Source organism: Melanerpes formicivorus, unplaced genomic scaffold, assembly GCF_026170545.1.
Source record: "Melanerpes formicivorus ecotype bairdi unplaced genomic scaffold, bMelFor1.0.p_v2 SCAF_17, whole genome shotgun sequence".
Taxonomy (NCBI): Eukaryota; Metazoa; Chordata; class Aves; order Piciformes; family Picidae; genus Melanerpes; species Melanerpes formicivorus.
In genome coordinates, this window is record NW_027142369.1 from 8,009,696 (window position 1) to 8,034,255 (window position 24,560).

Below are 24,560 nucleotides of genomic sequence, written 5' to 3' on the forward strand. Positions count from 1 at the left end.
AAGCAAGTCCAGAACTTTTCTTAGTAAAAAGTTTCAGGTTAACCTGAACTAATATTTGGTTTGGTCTTTAGAATTTGCCCTCAAAAAGCCTTTAGAGAAGTTTTGCCCAAGTGTGTTTTTTTTTTTTTCTTTTGAGGCTCATGGAGGATCTTCCATTTTTCTTCATTTTTTCCCTCTGTCAGAATTTATTTCCGTGCTGTTAACTGTTAATACATGAATATCTTTTTTATAGTTAGTGCTTATGTCCTTTCTCTCACCAGAGTCTGAAGAACATTGTTCTACTGCTGGGCTACCATCTTCTGTGGGTTGTAGATGGTTCATGACCGTAAGCTTTTTTTTTGTTTCTCTGGTACACTTGTTTCTCCCAGACACCTCATCCAGCACTCTTTGATGCTGCCTTACAAAATGAAAGGTGAAGAAAAGGGTAAACCTCTCCTTAGAGGTCCATTTGGCTTTAAAACTACAACTAGAGCCAAATGGATACTTTGCAAATGTGAGCTTAATGGAGAACGCGTTAACCCTATCGGGATGGTGTGACAGCTCCTAGAATCAAAAAACAGGTCTAGGGGAATATGCAGAATATCTTGGGCAACAATTCATAACTGATAAATATTTTTTAAAATTAAGTTGAAAGGATCATTGCTAACCTACTGTTTCTAGGTGTGTTGCTGTTTATTTAATTATCACACCAGTTTGGTGGGACACGGAGCTCTCCCTGTGTATTATAAGCACCATGGGACCCACACACAATCATTTCCAGTGACCAATTTTGCATAAGCCAGATACTATGATTTATTTTTTTTTTTAAATTATTATTGACAGCCTCTTTATTGCAAGAAATATTTTAAAGAATCCATTATGTGGTGGTTTTTTGTTTTTTTTTTAAACAAACCATGGTTAAATTTAGCTTCTTATTGTGGAAGTGTAAATCCAGATTAGTTCTCCTTTTAACGGTAATTTTACTCAAGGTTTGGTGAACAGCATTTGGCTTCATGTTCATTGATGAAAAATGTATCAGAATATACATTTCTCTCCCTAAATCCTTAAGAGATGTTATCAATATGCTAATTAATACTCTTAGTACAAGAAAGCAGTGGAATACTTTCAGCTTTGTGGCTATGCTCTTGGTCTTATTCACATTTTATACAGGCATTGTTTTAAATTACTGGCACTACATTAGAGTATGTCAAGATGCATCATATGAACAGATACAATTTACCATGACCTTGAGGCAACATGATGTGTATGTTGCATTACATTAGCTATCAAAATATGTTCCTTATATAGTGCAGTACCCACTGCAGACAGAGAAAGAACATGGATAGTAAGGCATACTGTACAGAGTTGAGAGACATATGAAAATAATCTCTCCACATCAATAGCCACAGCATCTCTTTTTTGAAAGAGAAGAAATAAGCCATAGGACAAAACATGAACCCAAATAGCTTTGCTCCATATGCAACGTGACATCCTTTGCTGAACAATGGAAACCTCTGAACATCAGGAAGCACAGAACTGTGAGGGTGAGCAAGCACTGGAACAGGTTGCACAGACAAGTCGCAGAGTCTCCATGGTTGGAGATACTGAAAAGCCATCTGGATGTGGTCCTAGGTGACTGTCTGTAGGTGGCTTTGTTGAGCAGTGGGGATTGGACCAAGTGACTTCCAAATATTTCTTCCAACCTCAATCATTCTTTGATATCCATTATTCCTAACAGTGAGCACTTGTTAGCAATGTGCCAATGGACAGGGGTTAGGAAATACAGCTCTTCCCATACTCCTTTCTTTACTGCCCATCCTTTTAACCTTGACAGACATTTAATGAGTTAATCACGAGCTCTTCATTTCTAAATCCCACTTCTCTGCTAAAGAGCTCTGCTCAGAACCCTGAAGACAAGATATATCACCTCACTCTCATGCTTTCCTAAATATGCTATGCCCCACACAACCAGCTTGTTTCCATAGGAGCAAGGAGCAGCACAAGTCACACTGCTTCCTGCCCCCCATGCTGTGCTTGCTCTGAGCACAAGCCAGAGGGGCAGCTGCTTCCAGGGAATGAGGATTTTGCTCTCCTGGCTGTGCCAGCTTTGTGCAAATCGACCTTCAGCAACTTGCTTTAACCTTCTGTTCTTCCTCCCTCCCCTTCTGATACTTTGCACTGTTGTAATTTTGTAAGCTGCTTGGGCTAGGTATCATTCTCGCTATCTGTGTCTGGTTTCTAGCCCAGACGTCAGCAGGGGTTGCTGCATGCTGCTGCAATATAAATGACTAATGATGATGATAAAAGGTGTGGGAGTTGGTTGCCTGGAGTGTTATCCTACTTTGATAACTTTGTTTTAGAAACTGTCTTCTTCCCCAAATTATCTGTTATTTTATCTTATTAGATCTAGCATTTGAAAAGCAGCAAGGGATTTTCATCTGCCTCCATTTTGGACTGCACATATCAGGACTGTGAAAGAAGCTTTGAAATGTTCAGATTTTAGGTGGTGTTGCTGTGATGGTGCCCAGTAGCCTTCAGCATATGTTGCAGGTTATTGGCACCTTCGAGAGTCAGCTGCATCTGTGTCCTAAAAGAGGCATTCAGTATGGAAGTGCTCTATTTTTAAATTTGGGCTGATATAGGTAATAATTACACACAAAACAGTATGTGAAAAGAACATTATCAAGGTTGCACAGCTCAGCACTTGAAGCTAAGAAATGCTGCAAGCAAAATTGTCTCTACTCCATTAATTTGCCACCTTGCACAGGTGCATCAGTCATAGACTATTTTTGCCCAGGATCTGAGTCTCGCTTGGTGCACATAATAGATGACACAGTTTGTGAGTTCAATATCTGATTTTCTTTTCACTGTTCAATGCATAGCTCAGACTCCACTGTGAAGGCAAAATTATTTCCCAGTAGGGTATTCCAGGGTGTTCTACGGTGCAAGTCCTTACCATGTGCAAACACTGACTTATTTCCATTTATAGCCCCTTAATAGCAATTCTGGATATCATTACGCCCTAGTACAGCTGGTAACCTGAGGCAAAAAAGAGTAAGATTGCAAATACCCATAACTGTGGGTATCCAATGTAACTTATTTAAACTACCTGGCAGCACATGATGCAGATCTCATGGCTTCCATTATGATGGCCAGTACTCACTTTCACATATTCAAACCTTCAGGCCCAAGGAGGCTCCCAGAAACACAGAAAAGGGTAGCAGCTTTAAAAAGCGTGGTGTGAATGTGTTGTCCTATTCCTCAGGGCAACATTTCATGCCTGCAGACAAAAGACTGCTGCTCCTCTCCTCAGAATCTCCTGTCACCTTTTAAATTCTGCAGAAAAAAAATGAAGCATTTTACAAGGAAAAGCTTTTTTATCTCCTCTTCTATGGCAAATGCACCATGCTCTGACTGAAGCTGGAATGTGATGAAAAGATTAGGGCTTAGCAAAAGCCCGACCGATAACACATGAACAGAAGGAGGTTGACTTCATCCTGGTTCACCTTTAATCGTGGCATTTTTTACTGGTCTTTGCAAATCAATTACACAAAGAGCCAAACAAGTTCTAATTTTTCAAAAGCAAACCAAAAATCTTCTGCTAGTGAATTTTCCCTTTTGAGAATTGTCAATGACATTTCAATCTACAGAAGTGCTGCAAAGATGCTTTGAGCTAAGAGAGAAATAAAACAGGGGGAAAATTGCAAGAGAGGCGATTTCTTCTGCAAAACTGGTCACTTACAAATAAATATCTTTTCACATGCATGGGACCTTCTTCAGCACTTAGATCAAGCCATCCCAGCTACAATAAAATTAAGAGTGCAGTCCTTGCTTCAACAGTGAAGGAACTTGAGTATTTCACAGAAAGATTGCCAGATAAAGCAGTGGTTCCCAAGCATCACCCCTACAAATTTCAAAACTGAGTAATTTTGTTATTTTTCCCCAGGAAAATATTTCCCCTGAGACAAATAGCTGGCAGTTATCATTTCACATCAAATTAATTATAATTATTAAAAGCTATAAAAATCTGAATACAACTTTCTTAAATCAGAAAGTGACAATTGGCTAGAATTATTTGCGGTACTCGTTAACGTAGCGGTGATTAATTATTGGAATAAAAATATAAGTGGAAGTGAAAGTGGATATTTTAGACTTTCTAGCTTGATGTTGTACCCACAAATCAACAGCTCTTTTCTAGTGAAGTTCTGGTGTTACATCCCTCATGCTTCTGGATATTATTCTGGTGCAAGGTTGTTGTGTAAGGAGAGGTCACATCTTAGGTAAAGGTAGTTTGATCCATAGCAGGCCAAATTATCTCCTGGCCTTGGCAAGGAAAAAAAAACCCAACCAACCAACCAGACAAATTTGTGGCACTTTTCTACTCTTAATGTTTCTTAAATATCTTCTGAATCAACTCAGTTCCCATTCCAACAGAGTGGTGAGGGCAGATCTTCAAAGTGCTTCTGACAGAGGTTACATGTCTTCAGGTAGATAATGGAGACCTGTCTTTCTCTGAGACTTGGGTATTGTATTATTTCCTTTTACAGGGCTTCATGCTATTTTTTCTCCTACAAGAGAACCCTGGAGATACCCCTGAAAGAGAAAACAAGATGCTGAGATTTTAAATGATGGAAAGAGATACCATAACATTTCATTCTTTCACATTGCTGTTTTAGTTAATGCTACTTTTATCTGGGCAAAGATGTAAATTTTAAGGCATGTAACGGTTTGGGATGATTTAGTTAGTTAGTTTAATCTGAATATGTAAGCATCCCTGCTGGTGTAGACACCATCGAGTTTTTTGTGTTGTTGCTTTTTAAAGTCAGAAAAGATGGGTAAAGGATTGAGAAAGAAATCCAACTACAAATTTCAACTATTTTGAAATATTTGTCATAAATTCTGGGTTATGGGAGGCCTTTAGCTACCTTTTTTTTTCTTCTTCTTCTTTTATTTTCTTTTCATTAAATGAAAGGTGTCCTTTCTGCCAAATTTGGTATGTGTAAACTATAAAATCTTTGGAGCAAGGACAATACACCTTCAGCACACAAACTCCACATAAATTCCAGAAGTTCAGGATGGTTTTGTCCTTTGTTGCTTCAAAACCTCCTCATATAACTAGAAAAGGCAACAAAAATAACTAAAGGCATGGAATGGCTTCTGTACGAGAAAACAGCTTGACAGACCAGGGATTCTCAGACTTGAAAAAACAGATGACTGCCAGTGTATGGTGAGAAATAGACAGTGTTGTAGATGGCCTGCAGAATAAAAGTTGATCACTCATGATTTTGAAATGAAGTAACAGGTTCAAATAACAAGTGGATACCTTTCCAGACGTCCCTTAATTACCTTTGGAGCTCATGGCTAAATGCTGCGAATAAAGGGGCGCAGGCAGGGAAGTAATAAAAATATAAATTATTTTATTAATATAGATATCCTGCCACATATATACAAATGTAGAAAAATGTTATTTACAGGTTCATTGGTCGGTTGCACAACATCTCCCAGAGTACTGGAACAGGTACAAATGTTTAAAGGTCAGTATTTGGAAAATGACAGAACCCAAGAGCAATGCACTCACAATGCTGGTTCCAGTTGTGGGTAGTCCCCCTAGTGTCTAGTGTATCTTGAGGAATTCTTCTGGACTGCAATGTGTGGCCCACACATGTGGGGGAGGAAATCCTCGGCAGAGCCTCTAGTGCTCTCTAGCAAATCTGTTTTATATCGTCAGCTCATGGCCCAAATGTCCTGTGTTGCAAATGCCACAGATCATATTCCACGTGACAAAAAAGTGCAAGAAACTGATCAGCATCAGGTTCTGCATTGTCCAGATACCCCTGACATGCAACCAGGTGCCATCTGACAAGGCCTTGAAAGGGGGAGAGGTGCCTTCCTCCTTACCCTTCTTCCCGCACTTCCTGACCTTCATCCCCATCCCGACTCCACAGCAGGGGAGGAAGGGGCTTTAGATGCATTGCCACACTAAAGAATACCATATGGTAACAAAATAATAACTTTATGCACCAATCAGACAAATTTCAAGAAAACAAACCTATGAAGGGGCATCAAACTAAAAGCTCACTCCTCTGGTGGAGGAAGTGCTTGAACTGCAGATTTCTGACTCTAGTTAGGTATGGAGGGGTAAGCATTACTACGGGCACCCTGTGCACATTTGGTAACAGCTAACAGCAAGGGAACACCTGGTCAGCTAGACTGTGATCTGGCCCTATTTAATGCCCACTAACACCACAGCAAATTTGGCCTTTACAGGATATCTTATAAGCCAATTTTGGGAGAAATCTCCATTTTGGCTTGTTCTTTCTGTCCTTCCCCTGATGATAAAGGAAAATCTGTAGTAATAGCTTGGTATTTAAGGATCATTGTTCTGCTGGAGGTGATAGATTTGTCTCTAAGATACCTGTATTCAAAATACTCAAAATATTGATTGGTGTCTTTATAACTAAGCTTAGGTGTCCTGAGTGTTTTGAGGTTGTATATGGTCCCAGAGTCTGTTTTGAGGTTGTATAACATCTCAGAGTCACAACTGAGGAGAAGAAAGGTTAAAGTATAAAACTTTATACGGCACATCCTTTGCCTCCTTTGAGTTCTGAGCTACCTGGGGGGTCAGAATCACTTGCCAGAACAAACTGGATCAGACCCATGGCAAGGAGGAGGATGAGCTCTGTAATGCATTGCATGAATTCTGCCGTCTCAGAATAATTTCTTTGCTGCTGAGTGCTTCCCTTTATTCTAGAGGAGGTCTCACATTGCTGAGACCTTTGGAAATATCCTGACTGTGGTGCTATAAATAGCATGTAGTTCCCACTGACTAAAACCTGCCAGCATAGCAGCAGCCCGCCGTGGGTTTATATTCCTGCTTGAGGACTACATAAGTGCTAGTGTCCTCTCTCCGCTGAGACATCTCTTTGCTTTAGGCACTGGTCTCTTTGCTCACTGCTGGGGAGTGTTATTGAACCTGGCTCACATTCCAGCTCTTTCTGATCTTTTTTTTTTCTGTAAAGAAACACTTTCTCTTTGGACACCTTTCCTTGTCTTCCCTGTCCCTTCTTTTACAGAATCAAGGTTGGAAAAGACCTTTGGGATCATCAAGCCCAACCTATTACCCAACACTATCTAATCAGCTAAACCATGGGAGTAAGTGCATTGTCCAGATCTTTCCCTACTCAAATTTGGATCTGCTGCCCATGTACTAGGACCAGAGAACTGCTCATGGTAGACCAGTGCAGCTCTCCTTCTGGAAGAACTCTCTCTTCTCTTTACTGTTCTTTGTAACTCATGCACTTGTGCCTGTAGAACAAAGGGTTTCCATCTCATACTCATATTGTCTCCATACTCACACTGGGTTCATTGTGGCATGGACTGTTACTGTTTAGCTGTAGGAGAGTTCAACTCTGCCAGCTAAACCCATTGGCTCCTCTTCAGCCCAGCAGTGTCCCAGCTTCACACAGCCTGCTCTCAGAAGCAAGCCCCCTCCCACACACACAGATGGGTGGGAAAACAACCCAAAAAATCCCCTCTGGGCTGAGATTAAGTTTGCTGAGATGGTAACACTGTACAATTACCTTAGCAGAAGGTGTGTGTGGGGGTTTTGATTATTGACCTTAGTACCGGCCTATCAAAATCACATTTGGGTTTGTCACTAAATTATCTAATATCCAAGAGTAGTGGAACATCCTGAAAGGAGCCATATTAAGCATCTAGCAATTACTAAAAGCCAATAATTCCTATTTGAATATTATTTTAAGATCCATTCGTTTTTAACAGCAATGGTTTCACTGTCTGCCCCTTTTCCACCCCATTTTCCCCCTTTTTCCCATCAAATCTCAGAGCACCTGGGCTCTGTTGGAGTCTCCTCCCACACCAGGTGTGGCCGCTTTACCCTCCCCACCCACTCCCCTTCTTAATCCCCCCTAGGAAAGGCAGAAGCCCCAAGCTGAGCCCATCTGGGCTGAGGGATCCTCCTCTCATCACTGGTGAGTGCCCATGGTGCCCACTGGGTGATGGTGGTGGTGACAACAAAGGCCGGGGGGCCTGGTGGCCCCCCGGTTAAGTAGGAAGAGTATTGATATCTACTCCAATGTCATCCATGGGTGCTGGCTGGGCCTCCTGAGTGGGGCTGAGCTCCTCTGTGTGGTATCTTGGCTGGCTGAGGGTCTTGCCTCTGGCTCTGGGATGAGTGCAAAACTGGTGGTGGTGGAGCAGGATCTGTTTAGGCAGGGCGTAGGATGGTTTTAGAGGGAGCAGGAGCTGCTTTGGGAAGATGAGGGAGAGTGGTGGGGAGAGGAGGAGGAGGAGGAGCAGGAACTGCCTTGGGAAGATAAAGGGTGGTGGTGGGGAAGGCAGGGGGATTAAGCTAGATGCCCTTTAGAGGGCATTTCCAACTCTGGTGATTCTATGACTCTATAATCTAGTTCCAACCCCCTTGCCACATTCAAGGAAACTTTCCACTAGATCAAGTCAGCATCTTTAAGGGCATATGTATTTTTTTACACTGTACATAGAAATCAAAACATAATATAGTAGCTATGATGAACTGATGGATTTGGGATTTGAAGCTACCTTATTTTGAAAATAAGGTCTTCTGTATGTTGACATGAGAAATTAAATGATTCCATGAAATTCAAGAGTTGTGGTGACACAGACTCAGCAATACAGTTCCAAGCGAAGATGTTTGTTGTGCTACAGAGTTAACTTATATGTTTCTCTACAAACCTAATGCAGTGTTGTCACACTCTAACTGGTTGCCTTTCTACTAACATGTGCTCATGCAAGGCATACACTTGGTTAATGCTAACAAACAAGCTATTCAAACACTTTTCAACATGTCCATCCAAATCCTGTCTGGTCTTTCTCAGTTCCTGATAAGGTGTACGTTCTGAACTCAAGGACAGGACATAGCCTCTTCAAAACTGCTCGAGAACAGACCATCTCCCATAAAGAGTGAATAAAAATTATTGCCATAAGAACCACTTAAAATCACACCAAATTTGGGGAAAGGGATTGGTTATTTCAGTACTATTGCTCAGCAAAAGTTAGTCTTTGTCTGAAGTGTAGGCAGAAACACTGAGGTAAATTCATAACTCAAAGACAAGTTGTCTCACCAATCTATTACATTATGTCTTTCTCCTCTCACACTTCCTCACACACTCCTCCTCTTCACTTGGTAGAGCCACAGAATCAACCAGGCTGGAAAAGACCTGGAAAAGATCATCAAGTCCAACTTATTGCCTGATACCTAACACCTCATGGCAACTAAACCCTGGCTTCAAGGGCCATGTCTAATTATTTTTTGAACACCTCCAGGGATGGCAACTCCACCACACCCCTGGGCAGCCCATTCCAATGGCAAATCACTCTGTGAAGAACTTTCTCCTCACCTCGAGCCTAAACCTCCCCTGGTGCAGCTTGAGACTGTCCTCTTGTTCTGGTGCTGGCCCCCTGGGAGAAGAGACCAGCCCCCACCTGGCTACAACCTCCTTTCAGAAAGCTGTAGACAGCAATGAGGTCTCCCCTGAGCCTCCTCTTCTCCAGGTTAAGCAACCCTATCTCCCTCAGCATCTCCTCACAGGGCTTGTGCTTGAGACCTCTCACCAGCCTTGTTGCCCTTCTCTGGGCACATTCAAGTATCTCAATGCCATTGTGAAACTGCAGGGCCCACAAGTGGATACAGGACTCAAGGTGTGGCCGAACCAGTGCTGAGTAGAGGAGCAGAAGGACTTCCCTGCTCCTGCTGGCCACACTATTTCTGATGCAGGCCAGGATGCTATTGGCCTTCTTGGCTGCCTGGGCACACTGCTGGCTCATGTTCAGCCAGCTGTCAACTAGTACCCCCAGATCCTGTTCTGCTTGGCTGCTCTCCAGCCACTCTGCCCCCAGACTGTAGCAGTGCATGGGGTTGTTGTGACCAAAGTGCAGCACCTGGCACTTGGACTTGTTAAATGCCATCCTGTTGGACTCTGCCCATCTGCCCAGCCTGTTAAGGTCCCTCTGCAGAGCCCTCCTAACCTTTAACAGATCAACACCTACCACTAACTTGATGTCATCTGCAAACTTACTCTATCTCCTTACCCAGATCATCAATAAAGATACTGAGTAGGATGGGGCCCAGCACTGATCCCTGGGGGGCACCACTAGTGACTGGCTGCCAGCTGGCACCATTCATCACCACTCTCTGGGGTCAGCCCTCCAGCCAGGTCCTAACCCAGTGCAGAATGCTCCTGTCCAAGCCATGGGCTGACATCTTGGCCAGGAGTTTGCTGTGGGGGACGGTTTCAAAGGCCTGGCTGAAGTCCAGGTAGAGTACATCCACAGCCTTCCCTGAACTGAGGTCAGGCTGACAGAACTGGAGTTTTCAGGTTCCTCCATCTGCCCCTTCTTATGGATGGGCATCATATTGGCCAGTTTCCAGTCATCTGGAACCTCTCTGGTGAGCCAGGACTGGTGGTAAATGATGGAGAGCAGCTTGGGCTTGTCTCTCTAATTTTTCTCCTACATGATCTAGCAGCATTCTTAAACATATCTACAGTTGCTTCCCCTGCTTTCCAAAGGTGATATACCCTCTTTTTTTCCCTTAATTCCTTCAAAAGATGTTTGCCCCTTCAGGCTGGTTGCCTTCCCTGTTGGCTCACCTTTCGGCACATTGGGATACCCTGTTCCTGTGCCTTCAAGGGTTCCTGTTTGAAGTAGGTCCAACCGCCCTGGACCCCTTTGTTCTGTTTTCTGGCAGGTCTTTACTTTTCTCAGGTGTTCTGATTTCTACTATGGATTAATTTGCACTCATTCCATTTCAATTCATCTACTGTTCATATATGTTATACATAGCTTGTGCAAGCTGCTGTGTCTGAATGAACTTTTAGTGAAGCACATGAACCCAGAGCTACTCCTGGCCTTATCTTGCATTTACCTGGTACCTTTCACTTCCCTGAAATCCAGATCTCAAAATAAATGCAAATGTGTGTCCCTATGCCTATCAGTGCTTCTCTGAGCAGGATCTTGACTGATAATGTATTTTGTTAGTAGAGTTTGAGAGGACTTCCCTGTCCAAACAGTACTAGAGTCAGAAGTTGATACTAAGTCATCATGGAAGTGCCAATATGATAATACAATACTTAGGAATAGGGCTGCTGAAGACCCCAAGAGTGTGCTAAATTTGCCTTTCTCCCAGGGATCACTAGCAGCACTGCAGTGCCCACTTTACAGCCCTGCTCAGCACCTTGCTTGGGAGCTGTCTGAGACTTGGGCTGCACACCCAAGTTTCCCGTCTGCCCTTGGAGGAAAATGAGGTCAAAAGATCTTGTTAGGAGGAAAGGAACAAAACTCCATGTGACTGATAATTGAGTGAGGTTAAGTCCTCGAGGAGCTTTTTCTCCCTTCCTAGTAATCCAAGCACTTTGTGAGATAAGGGAAGATGTCAGCTCCAGCAGCACCTGAGCTCACTCTGCTTTGTGTGATTTCTGTGCCCTCCTCAGCTTGTTAATCAAAATAAGTTTTCACTGTTTCTTATCCCCAGAGGGTGGAACTATCCTCAGAAAATTAAAGCTTTCTTATCTCTTAATGTGTCATCACAACTAATAGCCTGGGGTCTGTAAACAAGTTTAAATATCAAAACAGTTTGGCTGGTGATTGTGATTATGGATTAAGAATACAAAATTTGTGCTTGTTGATATTCAAATTGGGTTGACTACAAGGAATCATATCCTAAGCTGGTGTAAACAGAAGTGGTTCAGCTGGACTCAGGGGAGGGAGACTGTTTTGTACCACAGGAGTTATGTGACACTGGAAGCTTTACAGAAGTTTTCATTAAGTGTCAGGTAACACATGACAGCATGGGGTTGATCAGGAGAGGTGATGAGGGCCCAGGCAGAACCTGAACTGTCCTTCCCCCCTCTGACTTCCCAGGAGCATTGCTTCTCCTGGCTACCCCCTCCACTAGCAGCCCCTTTTGGGAGATCATCAATAATGACTTGGAAGAGAAGTGATTTAATATTAAAAAACTTCTTCAAGAGCAACTCAAGGGGCCAGCATATCCACGAGCTGGCAGATGTCAGGGCAGGTACCTCATGAGGGATGTGCTTCATATCTTTTATGTGACATTCATACTGCAGTAGATTCACAAATGTGTACTTTTTGCTGCCTCTTCCAAAGTTCTGCCACTGAGTGATCACCTTTAGCTCAGCTTCTGCTCACATTGAGAGCAACGAGACAAGTAAGGATTATCTCCTTGTGCTAGAAATGCTCTACCTGGTTCACCAGACTGTCTGCAATGACAGTGATGTGCAACACATCCCACAGATTTGGGGAGATGGAGGTGGGAGTGTTTTCTAGCACTATTGGATTTGAAATTGTTGATGTTAGCCTTTCTGTCTTTTGGAATTACTTGTGGGGCCTCAATTTTGTTATGTATTTTACTGATGTTGGCTAGGCAGTTCTTCAAAGAATCCTACAGAGGAGAAACTGAGGCAAAGAGAGACTAAGTGGACCTCCTATAGATACATAAGAAATCAGCAGTAGTGCAAGGAGTGTCCTAACCACTGAACTGACCTTCTCCCCTGTAAAATGTGGAATACATGAATAGCTTATTCAAATGCATGTATTTTCATAAGGCTGATGTTAGGTTAATGATGAATCTTACAAAATGCAGTAAGAAGCATTACTTTTGATGTGGCAGAAAACTGCTTTCCTAGTGAAATAGTCATTAAGTAAGAAGGATGGTTATTAAGGAAGTGGTAAATCTAGTGCTCTCTGTCCATCTTATCTCAGCAGTTCTGGGTAAGGAAAAGAAGAGCTTCTGACAAGCATTAAGTCCCACCAAAAAATTATAAAAGGAACAATGTGTCTTAAGAATCTTAAAAATATGAAATAATGTCAAATAAATGAGGTCAGCTTCCAGAAGAGGATAATAAAGGCTGAAAAAAGGTACCCAGAAAGCCAGAAGACTTTTCTATTCTCTTAATTGGGGCAATTGTACCAAAACTGACAGCAAATATTTTCCCAGTAGCAAAACAAAAAAACTAAACAAACAAACCCAACAAAACAACAAAAACCCCAGACAGCCCAAATGCTGCTCTGAGCATGAGATCTGTGAAGGTTAAAGGCTTGAGTCTAACTTTAGGAGAATGCTCCTCTACTCCCAAGGTCAATTCTTAAATATGGAGAAGTAATTTTGATCCGGTCTCCTCACAGTTCAAAGTCAATGCTCACCTTGATTTCAACAGTGCTATATTTGGCAAAGTCCTAATATAATTGTGTTTGGTCCTAGTCTTGTCCTGTTTGAATGTTAAATGCCTCTTAATACAAAGACCATTGTGCACACTTTCTCACAGTTTAGGTGATCAACGAAATAACGAGCAATGAAGACCCACTGGATCATCCTCTCCAAGGAAACTAATGGTGCCGGTGTCCTCTCTGCACGTGTTTTTGGACTTTTACTTCAGACCAGCTTTTTTCTGGAATCCTACTGAGATTTCTGTCAGTGTTTCTTATAGCACATAGAAGAAACTCCTGCAGTCCACCTTTGGGTGTAATTTCATCCCAAAAGGATGCAGTTTGTGCAGTCCTAGGCCAGATCATAGCATTAGCCAAATATAGCACATAGGCATGACTGAAGCAAGAGAGATGATCTTCAACAAATCACACTGTACATCAGCCCATGTATAAAGTATTGACTGCTGTTGCCTCCTTGTTGTTCCTTCATGTTCATCATGTCCTGGTCACTAGCTTATCTATGTATATTTCAATGCATCATACTGAGGACCTCCTCCCTCAGTTAAGGCTCTTTAGTGGGACAGAAATAATCTGTCAGTCTGAGTCACAATGATAGTGTTTGGAATTGAAAACACTCAGTATCTCCTTGCAAATAATTAAACCTTGCAAAGAGGAGAAGAATGATTGCACAACCTCAGAGCAGAGATTGTGTTGCCCAGGGACCTCCTCTCTCTCAGTAACTAGTAAAGGATGCCTGGAAAGGCCTTAATAACAAGGCAAGGATAGAATAGAATAGAATAGAATAAACCAGGTTGGAAGAGACCTTCAAGATCATCACGTCCAACCTATCACCCATGTAACCACCCAATCAACTAACCCATGTAACCACCCAATCAACTAACCCATGTAACCAAGCACCCTGTCAAGTCTCCTCCTGAACACCTCCAGTGACAGCGACTCCACCACCTCCCTGGGCAGCCCATTCCAATGGGCAATCACTCTCTCCGTGTAAAACTTCCTCCTGACCTCCAGCCTGAACTTCCCCTGGCGCAGCCTGAGACTGTGTCCTCTTGTTCTGGTGCTGGCTGCCTGGGAGAAGAGACCAACCTCTGCCTGTTTACAACCCCCATTCAGGTAGTTGTAGAGAGCAATAAGGTCACCCCTGAGTCTCCTCCTCTCCAGGCTAAGCAGCCCCAGCTCCCTCAGTCTCTCCTCATAGGGTTTGTGTTCCAAGCCCCTCACTAACTTCGTTGCCCTTCTCTGGACTCGTTCCAGCAAGTCAACATCCTTCCTAAACTGAGGGGCCCAGAACTGGACACAGTACTCGAGGTGTGGCCTAACCAGTGCAGTGTACAGGGGCAGAATGACCTCCCTGCTCCTGCTGGCCACACTGTTCTTAATGCAGGCCAGGATGCCATTGGCCCTCTTGGCTGCCTGGGCACACTGCAGGCTCATGTTCATCCTACCATCAACCAGCACCCCCAGGTCCCTCTCTGCCTGGCTGCTCTCCAGCCACTCTGACCCCAGCCTGCAGCACTGCATGGGGTTGTTGTGGCCAATGTGCAGAACCCGGCACTTGGATGTGTTAAATCTCATGCCGTTGGACTCTGCCCATCTGTCCAGCCTGTCGAGGTCTCTCTGCAAAGCCTCTCTACCCTCTAGCAGATCAACTCCTGTCCCCAGCTTGGTGTCATCAGCAAATTTACTGATGATGGACTCAATGCCCTCATCCAGATATCAATAAAGATGTTAAAGAGGATGTTGTGGCACTTGCCCAGAATACTTTCTTAGTTTCCAGAAAATTCACAGCTCAAGGATTTCCTAAGACAGACACTTTGTCTTTATATCTAACAGCCATTTAAATGCTTTTCTTTTATGAATCACTTAGCTATTTTTTAGATTTATGTTAATTTTGGTATCTAGCATCCTGAAGGAAAGCATTCAACCTTTATGCTGCACAGTTTGGATGTACTAAGACTGGGGATATAATAAGAGGTGTTCAAATGCCCCCAAGCTTTCTCTGCTCACATTAATTCTGGAAAGCAGATTGTCTAATGCATGTAGTGCAGAGACACCATGCCAAAGTTAAGAGTGTCAATGGATGCAGTGCCTGTACAAAGTCTCCCAGCTAGGATTCCGAATTGCTCTGTGCATGGGATAAAGAGATATCTGTGGTACCATCTCTAGCTTTTTCAGCACCAGAAGGACTTGACCCATGAGATAGTTGGGTATGACCATAGTTCTGTGGGAGCCACAGTGCTGAACCAAGAGCCCCTTATGGGAGCCAGACAGAAAGGACTTCACACTCCCCTCAAATCCTTGTGTTATAGGACTGGGATTCTATTTGCAATTCCACTTGATTTTTCAAACAAACGGTGAAATGCAAACTTTTGGCCAGAGGGAAAGCCTTCCAGTCACTGAAGGGGAAAAGAACATGATATCCAAATGACTCACGGCTTTGTGGTTGAAGTAATGGCTATGTGCCATGGCTTGGGATGTGGCTTTGTGGTCTGATGCCACACAGAATGGATGTGCTTGTGCTGTGAGTTTAACCACAACTGCTTCTGAGAAGAGTTCCCTTGTGACTTCCTAGAGCAAATTTGCTTGTTAAGATACAACTGATTGCATGGTGGCAATGGGTAAGATAGGGAAGGCACCTGTCAGGTGTAATCAGGGTCTCCTCTGGACAGCAGCTGGAGGGAAATATGACAAAGCCCTTCTGCTGTTAAAAGAGGTAGGTCCTGCAGGACTTAGGAGTGGATGTGGCTGGAGGAATTGTGAGGATCATGGCATTTCTGAGGGTTGGAAGGGAACCTGGAGAGGGGCAGCAGGAGCCAACACCTCTGGAAGGTACCTGGTGCCTCTGAAGCTTAGCTCTCTTGGGGCAGGTTACTCAACGACCTGCTGGATGAACATGCTGTGATGTCTGAAGCAGTATTCCCAGAGGGCTGCTGGTGTACCCTGCTCCTGCTAACTTCCATCTGCCACGAATACCTTCAGGTTACTGACTCACTCGCACATTTTTTCCTCTGAATCACTTGGTGACGCTAAGGTGAAGAACAAAAATGCTAATGAAACTAAGTATAAAGTCTAGTGGCACTTCTGCAGTCCTGTGCTTCTGCCTCACTGTAAATCACTTGTACCTGCTGGAATTCAACCACAACACCTGTTCTAGGAAGTTGCTGGAAGTTATTCACTGTTAAATAAGAACAGTTTAGAGATGTGACAAAATGTGGGTTGTTTTGTCTGAATTCTCTGTTTGTTCTTTCAGTCTATCCATTGCAGAATTTCCTCACCCCTCCCACTCCTGTCCATCCTTTCAGTAGTGTGCTCAGGGCTCCTCTCTGGTAATACCTGTGCAGGTGGTAGCTTGTTCTCTGGGACCCCTCGTCACCCTGAACATCCACACTGAATGAGATCTAGTGGGTTTGCTCCTTGATTTGGCAGAGGAAGGAATGAAGGAAGTGCCTCTGCCCTCTTTCTCCTCCAACCAAATCTCTCCTATAGGCAAGAGTTGTTGAGGTTCTTGTTCCTGCAGCAGAAACATCATGGTATTTGGTTTGCAGCTTGGGAGACAACAGCAGAGCATTTCCTGAACCCAGCTGTTAGGAGATCAGTTTCCTTTGGGAAACCAGCCAACCTTTTCCAGTTTTGTGGGGAACTCTGGTTTACATGGGAGATTAGATAACACAAATAAATATAATTTATTCATTTCTAATTGAACAATCAAATGCTTACCCAGGTCTCTGTCCCCATCTGGAGGACCAGGGGAGCTTCTTTGTGGCTCCAGCAGTGCTGGGAGTTAGGGCTAGTCCTAACTTAAAAGATTCTTCTGAAAGAAGAATCTTCCTTTTTTGAGCAGTTCCAAGGCTAGGGCTGCTGCTTGGGAGATGGCTGTGTTCTCCCTGCAGGCAGATCGATACATTTCAGCTCACTGCACTGCAAGTAACTTTTCATCATACACTAAGAATGAGGAAAATAAAAGCTAAGATGGATGTTATTTTGGTCTTGCTTTTATTCTGAATTATTTATTAGGAAGTCGCTGCTGTCTGTCTTCTTGTCAGGAGACAAAGTGCCTTTGTCTTTGGTGATTTTTTCCTATTAGAAAGAAATTAGGTTTTTCCCTACTTAATTTCCCTCACTTACTTGCTTCTTGGTACTGAAGTGTAAATCTAGGGCCTTTGCAAAGAGATGAGATGGTCTCCTGCAGTCCTAATGTTCCCCCTGACACTGGTGGAGTCCCACTTTGTTGATACATTTCTAAGCAGTTTTGTAACAACATTTCAGATGAGTTATGTGTTATGATTGATCACTGGCACATAAGAGAGTGTTAAGGAGGGTTGCGAGTAGTCTAAAGGCTAGATGAGCTATCATTTAAATTAAGCATTTACTAAATAGTAAAAATGCTAATCTTGTGAAATGGAGATTCTGTAATTAGCTTCACTATTTGTATGAGTTTGGAAACTCAAACTAACAATCATTGTGATGTTTTTCTTTTGAAATTATAGGTTATCCTGAAGGGGAGGATAAAGAAACTGGCCAGCAAGATGGTAATCACTAGTGGAAATGAAGAAGATAAAGGCAATCAAGAAAAGGAAAGTAAAGAAGAAACCATCTTGGCAATGCTTGGAATTATTGGGACAATTCTGAACCTCATTGTGATCATTTTTGTGTATATTTACACAACGCTGTAAACTAGAAGGCAAATAGACCAGATAAAATGGCCATTAAGAGTGATGACAAACATTGCTGACTATTGACAAGTTGTTTAATCAGAATTGACTCTGTATTATATTAACACATCATAAAAGCACTGCCTGCAGGCAGCGAAGGCTGAAGCACAATTAATTGAACAAGACTTTTTCACACAGTAACAAGCTTAACTCTTCTGTCCTGCCCTCTTCCTTTCAGTTTGGGGGAAAATGACTGCAGTTATGTAAGCTGTAACTTTGAAGAAATCCACCAGGGACACGTTGTTTTAACACATACAAAAAGAAAAAAAAAACCAGAAGGGAAAACAAAAAAGGGGGAAAAAAAAGTGGGGGGAGGGGAAGAGAAAGAGAAAAGCAAACTAAGAAAGAAACTGTACACTATATAGAATTAAAAATGTATACTGTATACTCGCAAAGACTGAACTCAAAGATAGCTTCATAGCACAGATCACATGTCTGTTAGGTCAAATGAATTTTTTTTTTTCCTCTTGGTTTTTGCTTTTACTTACATTGAATGTGACAAGCCTTTTATTTAGAATGAACATATGGTGCAATCTTGAAAAAAATTATTCCATTGAACAAGGTCCGCCCAAACCTGATAAAATGTTGGGAGAAATACGTTACATGGTTATTCTTCCTTTCTCATTTGCTTAACATCTGTGTCTGTTCATACCAATGTTTATAAATATATATTTTTAATAAATGTGCTATATTTTTAGCATGAACCAAATATTTGGAGACACTTGTATTCATGCAGCTAAATTTTGTTTGATGAAGTGCCCTTTTTGACAATGGATGTTATTTTTCTCAGCAATTATACAGCAGTCTTGTCTGCAGCCCTCTCACTGTGGTCTGAAGCAAGCTTACATCATGCTCATATGCATGACTTGAAGTTGGAATGTCAGCTGAAAAGCATTGCTGCTTAATATGGGAAATAGCGAAAGATTGTAAGGTGACCTTTGGAGACTGGTTGCAGAAAGAAGGCTCTATTTATAGTTGGTGGGTTGTGTTGTGTTTTGTTTCTCAAAAAAAAAGGCAAATGAAAGGAATACTGAGGCATCTCACAAAATACTACACTCTGAGTACCTATATTTAGAGAAGCGAGTAGTGGTTTATGCAGCTGAAGAGAGAAATGTAGAGTGAGTAGTGAGGGGTGTAAGTGAAATACAGACTGTAAATATGGACTATATTTTAAATGTGAGGATCATTAACCCTTTAAGCTTCTCTGATGTGCTTTAACTGAGGTTGGTGTAATGAAATTCTCTGACTTGTGTTTTTGACAGGAATGTACAATGATGGTGATCACCATTTTTCTTCGGAATTCAGTACCTATAAATATATGAAGCATTAAAAATATGAGACCTCAATTCTGCCTCAAGCTGCCTAAGTACATTGCCCATTAACTCTGACATATCCTCTTTAAAAATAGGTCAATTAATTGTTTACTGACTTGTGGTTTGGATTGCATCCTCAGATGCACAAGAAGGATTGCTGTTGAAGTGAGCTGGAGATGTAAAAATTTCATCCTACAGTCTCATTGATTTTTGTAATCAGTTCTGTCTCTCTGGACTCAGTAATGAGCTTCCCACCATTTTCCAGAGGCTAGGTCTGGTCTCAAAAATACCAGAATTTCATTGCATTGTATTAAAGCAAGCCTGGAAAACCTTGAGGGACACCTCTCTTAAATAGAAGCGTTTAGTCTCTTGTGGTATCACGTATTCAATAACAAAGCCATTAGGAGAAAAGAAAAGGTCAGTAAATAAATTAAAATTAAATCCACTAGAAGGATTGAAGGGAAGAAAAATAAATCTCATTTTAATGAAAACATGACAGGGTGAGCAAAGGGAGAAAATGAGCAGAGATTTGAACAAACAGAGAATGGCGCAGATAGAAGGTGCCCAACACACCAGCATGGTGGAGGAAACATTTGTGTTTGGATGGTGCTGGTAGAGCTATAGGTTTTGGAGAGGATGTAAAAGATTAATGGCACAGTTGAGTGGAGCTGAGCAAGGCTGGTAATGATTCTGAATTTATAGTTAGTTGTCTCTTCATTCCTTAGAATTAACAATTCAGTTTTGTTTTATTTTTATTCTGAATGGAAAAGAAAAATGGCTCAGATATATTTGACTTCACTCTGCCTTTTTCTTTCTTTTTCCTTTTTTTTTTCTCTCCCTTTTTTCTCCCCTGGTTAAAATCCTGCTGGTGGCTGCATGTGGAAACATCATCGGCATTCATGTCCCAGAGAGCACCTGCCTATACTCCAGGCACCTGGGTAACTTCAGCCTGCCTCTTGCAGTCGCAGGATCTTCTCTGCAGATACTTCTCTTGAACCTCTCTTCCTTCTCCAGCAAATACAGAAACGATGAGCCCAAGGCTCATAGTCACCTTCTAGAGGGGAAGCCTAGGAAAAGGCAGTGTCTGAGTTAAGAGATGAGCTCTGATGCCCCACATTTCTTTGCCTCTCTCCGTATCAAATGATAATATTTGTCATCTTCTTGTAGGTGTGAAGATGTTTAATGAATGAAAACTCATTAAGTACTTCTATTGATATTACAACTTGAAGCTCTGCATTGTAAAACAATACATACTGCTCCCATCCCCTAAAATTAAGCAGCAACTTTTGCTGCTCATCACACTTGCAGTCCTTTAGACATGGGCCAGTATCTTCACACTGCAAATAGTCCAAACTCAAGTGTAGATCAAAAAGTCTAAGGACTCTGTGTTTACTCTGCCTTTCTAAGCAGAAAACCCATTAGGGGAAGAGTTTCCAGCTGTGGGTGTGCTGTACTTTGCCTGATGGTCTTAGTGTAGGCAGTGTGCCCAGGTGCCCACAGCCCTGCGCTGTCAGCAGCCATGTGCTGTGTGCTTTGCCACAGGGTTTTTATTGCAGTCTGAAGTATGAAGAAAGGTTTATCTCATTCCATAAAACGTTTAATACTTAATACTTTAGTTTTACAGGTTTCTTTTTCACAGATAGTTCTAGAAATATCCCCAGGAAAGTACTTCTTAAGTAGATTCATTAAGCATTCATTTAAACAAAAGTGAAGCATTTCTTTGGAGAGCAATTTCTTTACCTTTTACTCAGTATTTGTGAAGACTGATATAAGAAAAGTATGTTTTCAAGAATGACTGTGGAAGGGAAATGGTTTATACAAAGATCTGAAGGTATGCCTACCCAGACAGCCACACACAGGCCTGCTTTCAGCTGAATGCCAGCTGAAGCCAAATTACCTCCAGGCTTTTTTATGTGAGCAGTTTTCAGCATGCAGCTATTAGAAATATTCAGCTTGGTAGCATATATATCATGGATACCTTAGAGTCTGTAACAGCAGTATAAACACTTGAATAAAACATCTCATTACAGGTGCTGAATGGTAAGTCTGCTTTGGCAAGGCAAACTTTGATAGTTTCATTTTTGCTTTGACTCGTATGTAATGCAAATAGTTTCCAAAGTAAACTTTTAAAAAATAAGTATTCCATTAGTGACAGAAACTTTCATGTTTGCATTTGAGTAGAAGAAAATTAATATCCAATATCTTAAGATATGAAAATATCACCTCCTGTTTCTGTCAGCTAAGAACTAGTCTATGTAGACTGATGGTTTGTTATAGGAACAAAAAATACTTTCCTGAGGTGACAGAAAGGTGACATTCTCCCTGTTAGTGTCTGGTGTGTTGTCTGATGGGTAAAGAAGACTTTCAAGAAAGAAGATAAAACTATTTAAATCACATTGTGCACACAAAGAAGCGAGGAGAAAGAAGAAAGATAGGCTATCATTCTCATTGCTGGTTCCCATAAGTGCCAATGAAAAATCATCCTCTCAGAAACCATGTCCTCACACAGGAATACATCTTCTTGTGTGCTGGATGACAGGGCAGCTTTTTTTTCAGTCATCTACTTTTTGCTCCTTCTGCTTTCATCTCTGCAGCAGCGTTCAGCTCATTGCACCTGAGCACAGTTTTCAGAAGCATCCAGCCTGGGAGCCTCTGGGATCTGCTGTTTTGGTTTATTGCAGTGTAAAGTTCTATTATGGAGCACAGTTTTATTATTTTAAGGAAAGTCAGTAATCATCTTCATGTTATTGTCTGATAATCCAGGAGATACTTTGCTGGTTGAATTCCCAGACTTTTCCCTCCCCTGGACCACAGGTAAAATTTGGATTCGGTAGACAGTGAAATACAAATAAAAGCTTCAGTTACATTATGATAAAACTTAAGTATGAAGCATTGCTTAAGTCCAAGTGTCTTATATTTCCGTCTAATCTCTACCTTGGAGTTCACATTAAATACACCAAGTCCTCATCCATGTCAGGAGGTCTCATCATTTCCAAGTGGGAACTGATATTTCAGAATGCATTGTGTCATAAGTTGGGAACTTGGCCCAGTGAGGGAAACAGGGATAAAAATTAACCAAATTAAAATTCCAAGAAGGCAGCACTGCAGAACCTACTAATTACATAGTTCAAGGTTTAGCTGGAATACTTTGTTTCTGGCTAGCCAGTATTTTGCAGAACAAAAAATACTGTTCCTTGGAAAGCTGCTGGGAGAAATATGTCTAATTGAAAGAAAGAACCACACTGAAAATGTTTCAGCAGCTATTTCCAGCAGCAGCCTTCCAAAGAAAGCACTGACCAGGCCTCTGAGAGACTTTGGTTTGCTTCCCAAGAGTACTTTTTCCAGCCCACAAACAGACTGCACATCTATGTTTACTGAGAGGCTTTGTCTTCATTAGACCAGAATGCACAAATGTACAAAACTAACAAATAGTACATTATGCAGAATGTGACCAAAAAAACCCCCAAACAACCAAACATAAAAAAAAGCCCTGTTCATCTTTATTTCCAGCAGATAACCTGCAGGGACCCTTCAGAACCTGCACTGCTTCCATGACTGGCTGTACATTTTGGAGGCTCTTCCTGAAGAGCCTTGCATCTCATTTTCCTCGCTACTGATCCAAGGGAAACAAAACCTGTTCAGCATGGAAACTTCCACACCAGGCTGATATCTCACATCAATCCTTATGCATTTGTCTACATATGAACCATCTGGTATCCAGTAAGACTCTCTTTGTCTTAAGCATTAGATTTGCTTGTTTGCACTTCACCTGAGAACTCAGATGGTGAAAGGCAATTTGTAGGGTTGAAAGCACCCAACTGCTTCCAACAATACAAGTTTACATAACGTAGCTGTTAGGTAGGAAGGTGTCAGTTCATCCTGAAATATGCCTGTGCTGTGCCATGTGCAGTCCTCCATGTCTAGTCTCTCACTGAAAGAGAATCCATGACTGCAGAGGGAGTGGGTCTGGGCTGTAACTGGCTGCCACGGCAGGGTTTTGTGCCAAAGCTTGGATCCCAAGACAAGCTATGTAAACTGAAAGGATATGCTACCTTGTTCATGGAAGGTACTCAGCTGCATTCACAACACTGTGATCCCTTCTTCTGCAACCAGCACAAATTCAGCAGAGGATGATCTATGTACCAATCCCAACTCTCTTACTCTCTTCTTGACAGCTGCAGAGTTTCCTTCCCCTTGGGTGAATAAAACAGCTTTGGGCTTCCCTAATCTTCTAGAATAGGGAGGAAAGTCCCTTCTGCAAAACAGACATAGCAGCAGAAGCATCCATTTCTTGACAACAAAGTCACTTGCCTGGAATGCTGATAGTGACCCTTCCTTCACTTTTCACATTAGGAAATGCAAGTATACTATCTGGTCTCTGTGTTCTTCACAGGCTGTCACCAGTTAGACTCAGGTAGACTTGTTCTCTGATGCTCAGACTTTGTTATACTCAAATGCCTCCTGGAACCAGGTCTCAGGAATAGGATCTCACCATAACAAGTCTCAGACATCGTCAGTCTTTGGCAGCAAGGACTTAACAGACTAGCATTCGTAAATGACACCAGCTGTGAGCCATGGTGAGTCAGAGTTGGTGCAGAGGAGGCTAACTGCTTTCCACAGTATGCACTTAGCTTCTCGAGGAGCAGTGGTATTACGGTGCATTGGTATTGATGGTGGGTAAATGTAACAAAATGTTTGTGTAGCAGTGGAATGATTTCTCACCTTTAGTTACTACAACTTAATGGGAAAGGCTTTATAAATAATTCTGGATTTGCCAGTTTAAGATATGGATTAAAATTTACCAGATGTGTTCAAATTTTAATGTGCTGCTTTTTTTTCCTCTAAGAATCAATTCAATTTTAATTTTTCAGATATTACTCTTATTTCTGTTTTTCAGATACTACTCTTATTTCTGTAATAATGATGCCTAATGTAAAAATGTTGGTATTGGATGCATAAGAATGAAGATGACTGTCAATGTTTTATTAATTTTCTTATTGTGAGCAGAAAAAGATAATCAGTGGTTTTCTTTGCATGCAGTGTACATTGTTAGTAGTATATTTATGATAATATGATGCCATTATTTCTGGAGCCTAAAGGAATTCTATGGAACAAAGATTCATCATTTACAGTTGAGCATTTTCAAACGAAAGTCAGCAAGCAGAGAAACATACAAAATGCTTGCCTTAGCTACATGAAAACATTGTCAGATATATACATTTTCAGAAGATTCAAACTCAAAAGTGAGACTACACAACTGTCATCCTTACACTCCTTCTGACATTGTATAGTACATGCTGGGTCATAACTTAGA

At 41.9% G+C, this 24,560-nt stretch overlaps 1 protein-coding gene across 7 annotated transcripts in view; it reads left to right on the forward strand.

Annotated features, from left to right (window-relative positions):
- The window catches only part of TUNAR (TCL1 upstream neural differentiation-associated RNA), a 182,058-nt gene extending 160,183 nt beyond the window's left edge, over positions 1-21,875 (forward strand). For all 7 annotated transcript variants that reach the window (XM_068148867.1, XM_068148860.1, XM_068148861.1 and 4 more), the window contains one exon: positions 17,709-21,875. In XM_068148867.1, the coding sequence (XP_068004968.1) occupies positions 17,748-17,894 (147 nt within the window). In that variant the 5' untranslated portion in view covers positions 17,709-17,747 and the 3' untranslated portion in view covers positions 17,895-21,875. The remainder of the gene's footprint in view (positions 1-17,708) is intronic.
- The last annotated feature ends 2,685 nt before the right edge of the window (positions 21,876-24,560 follow it).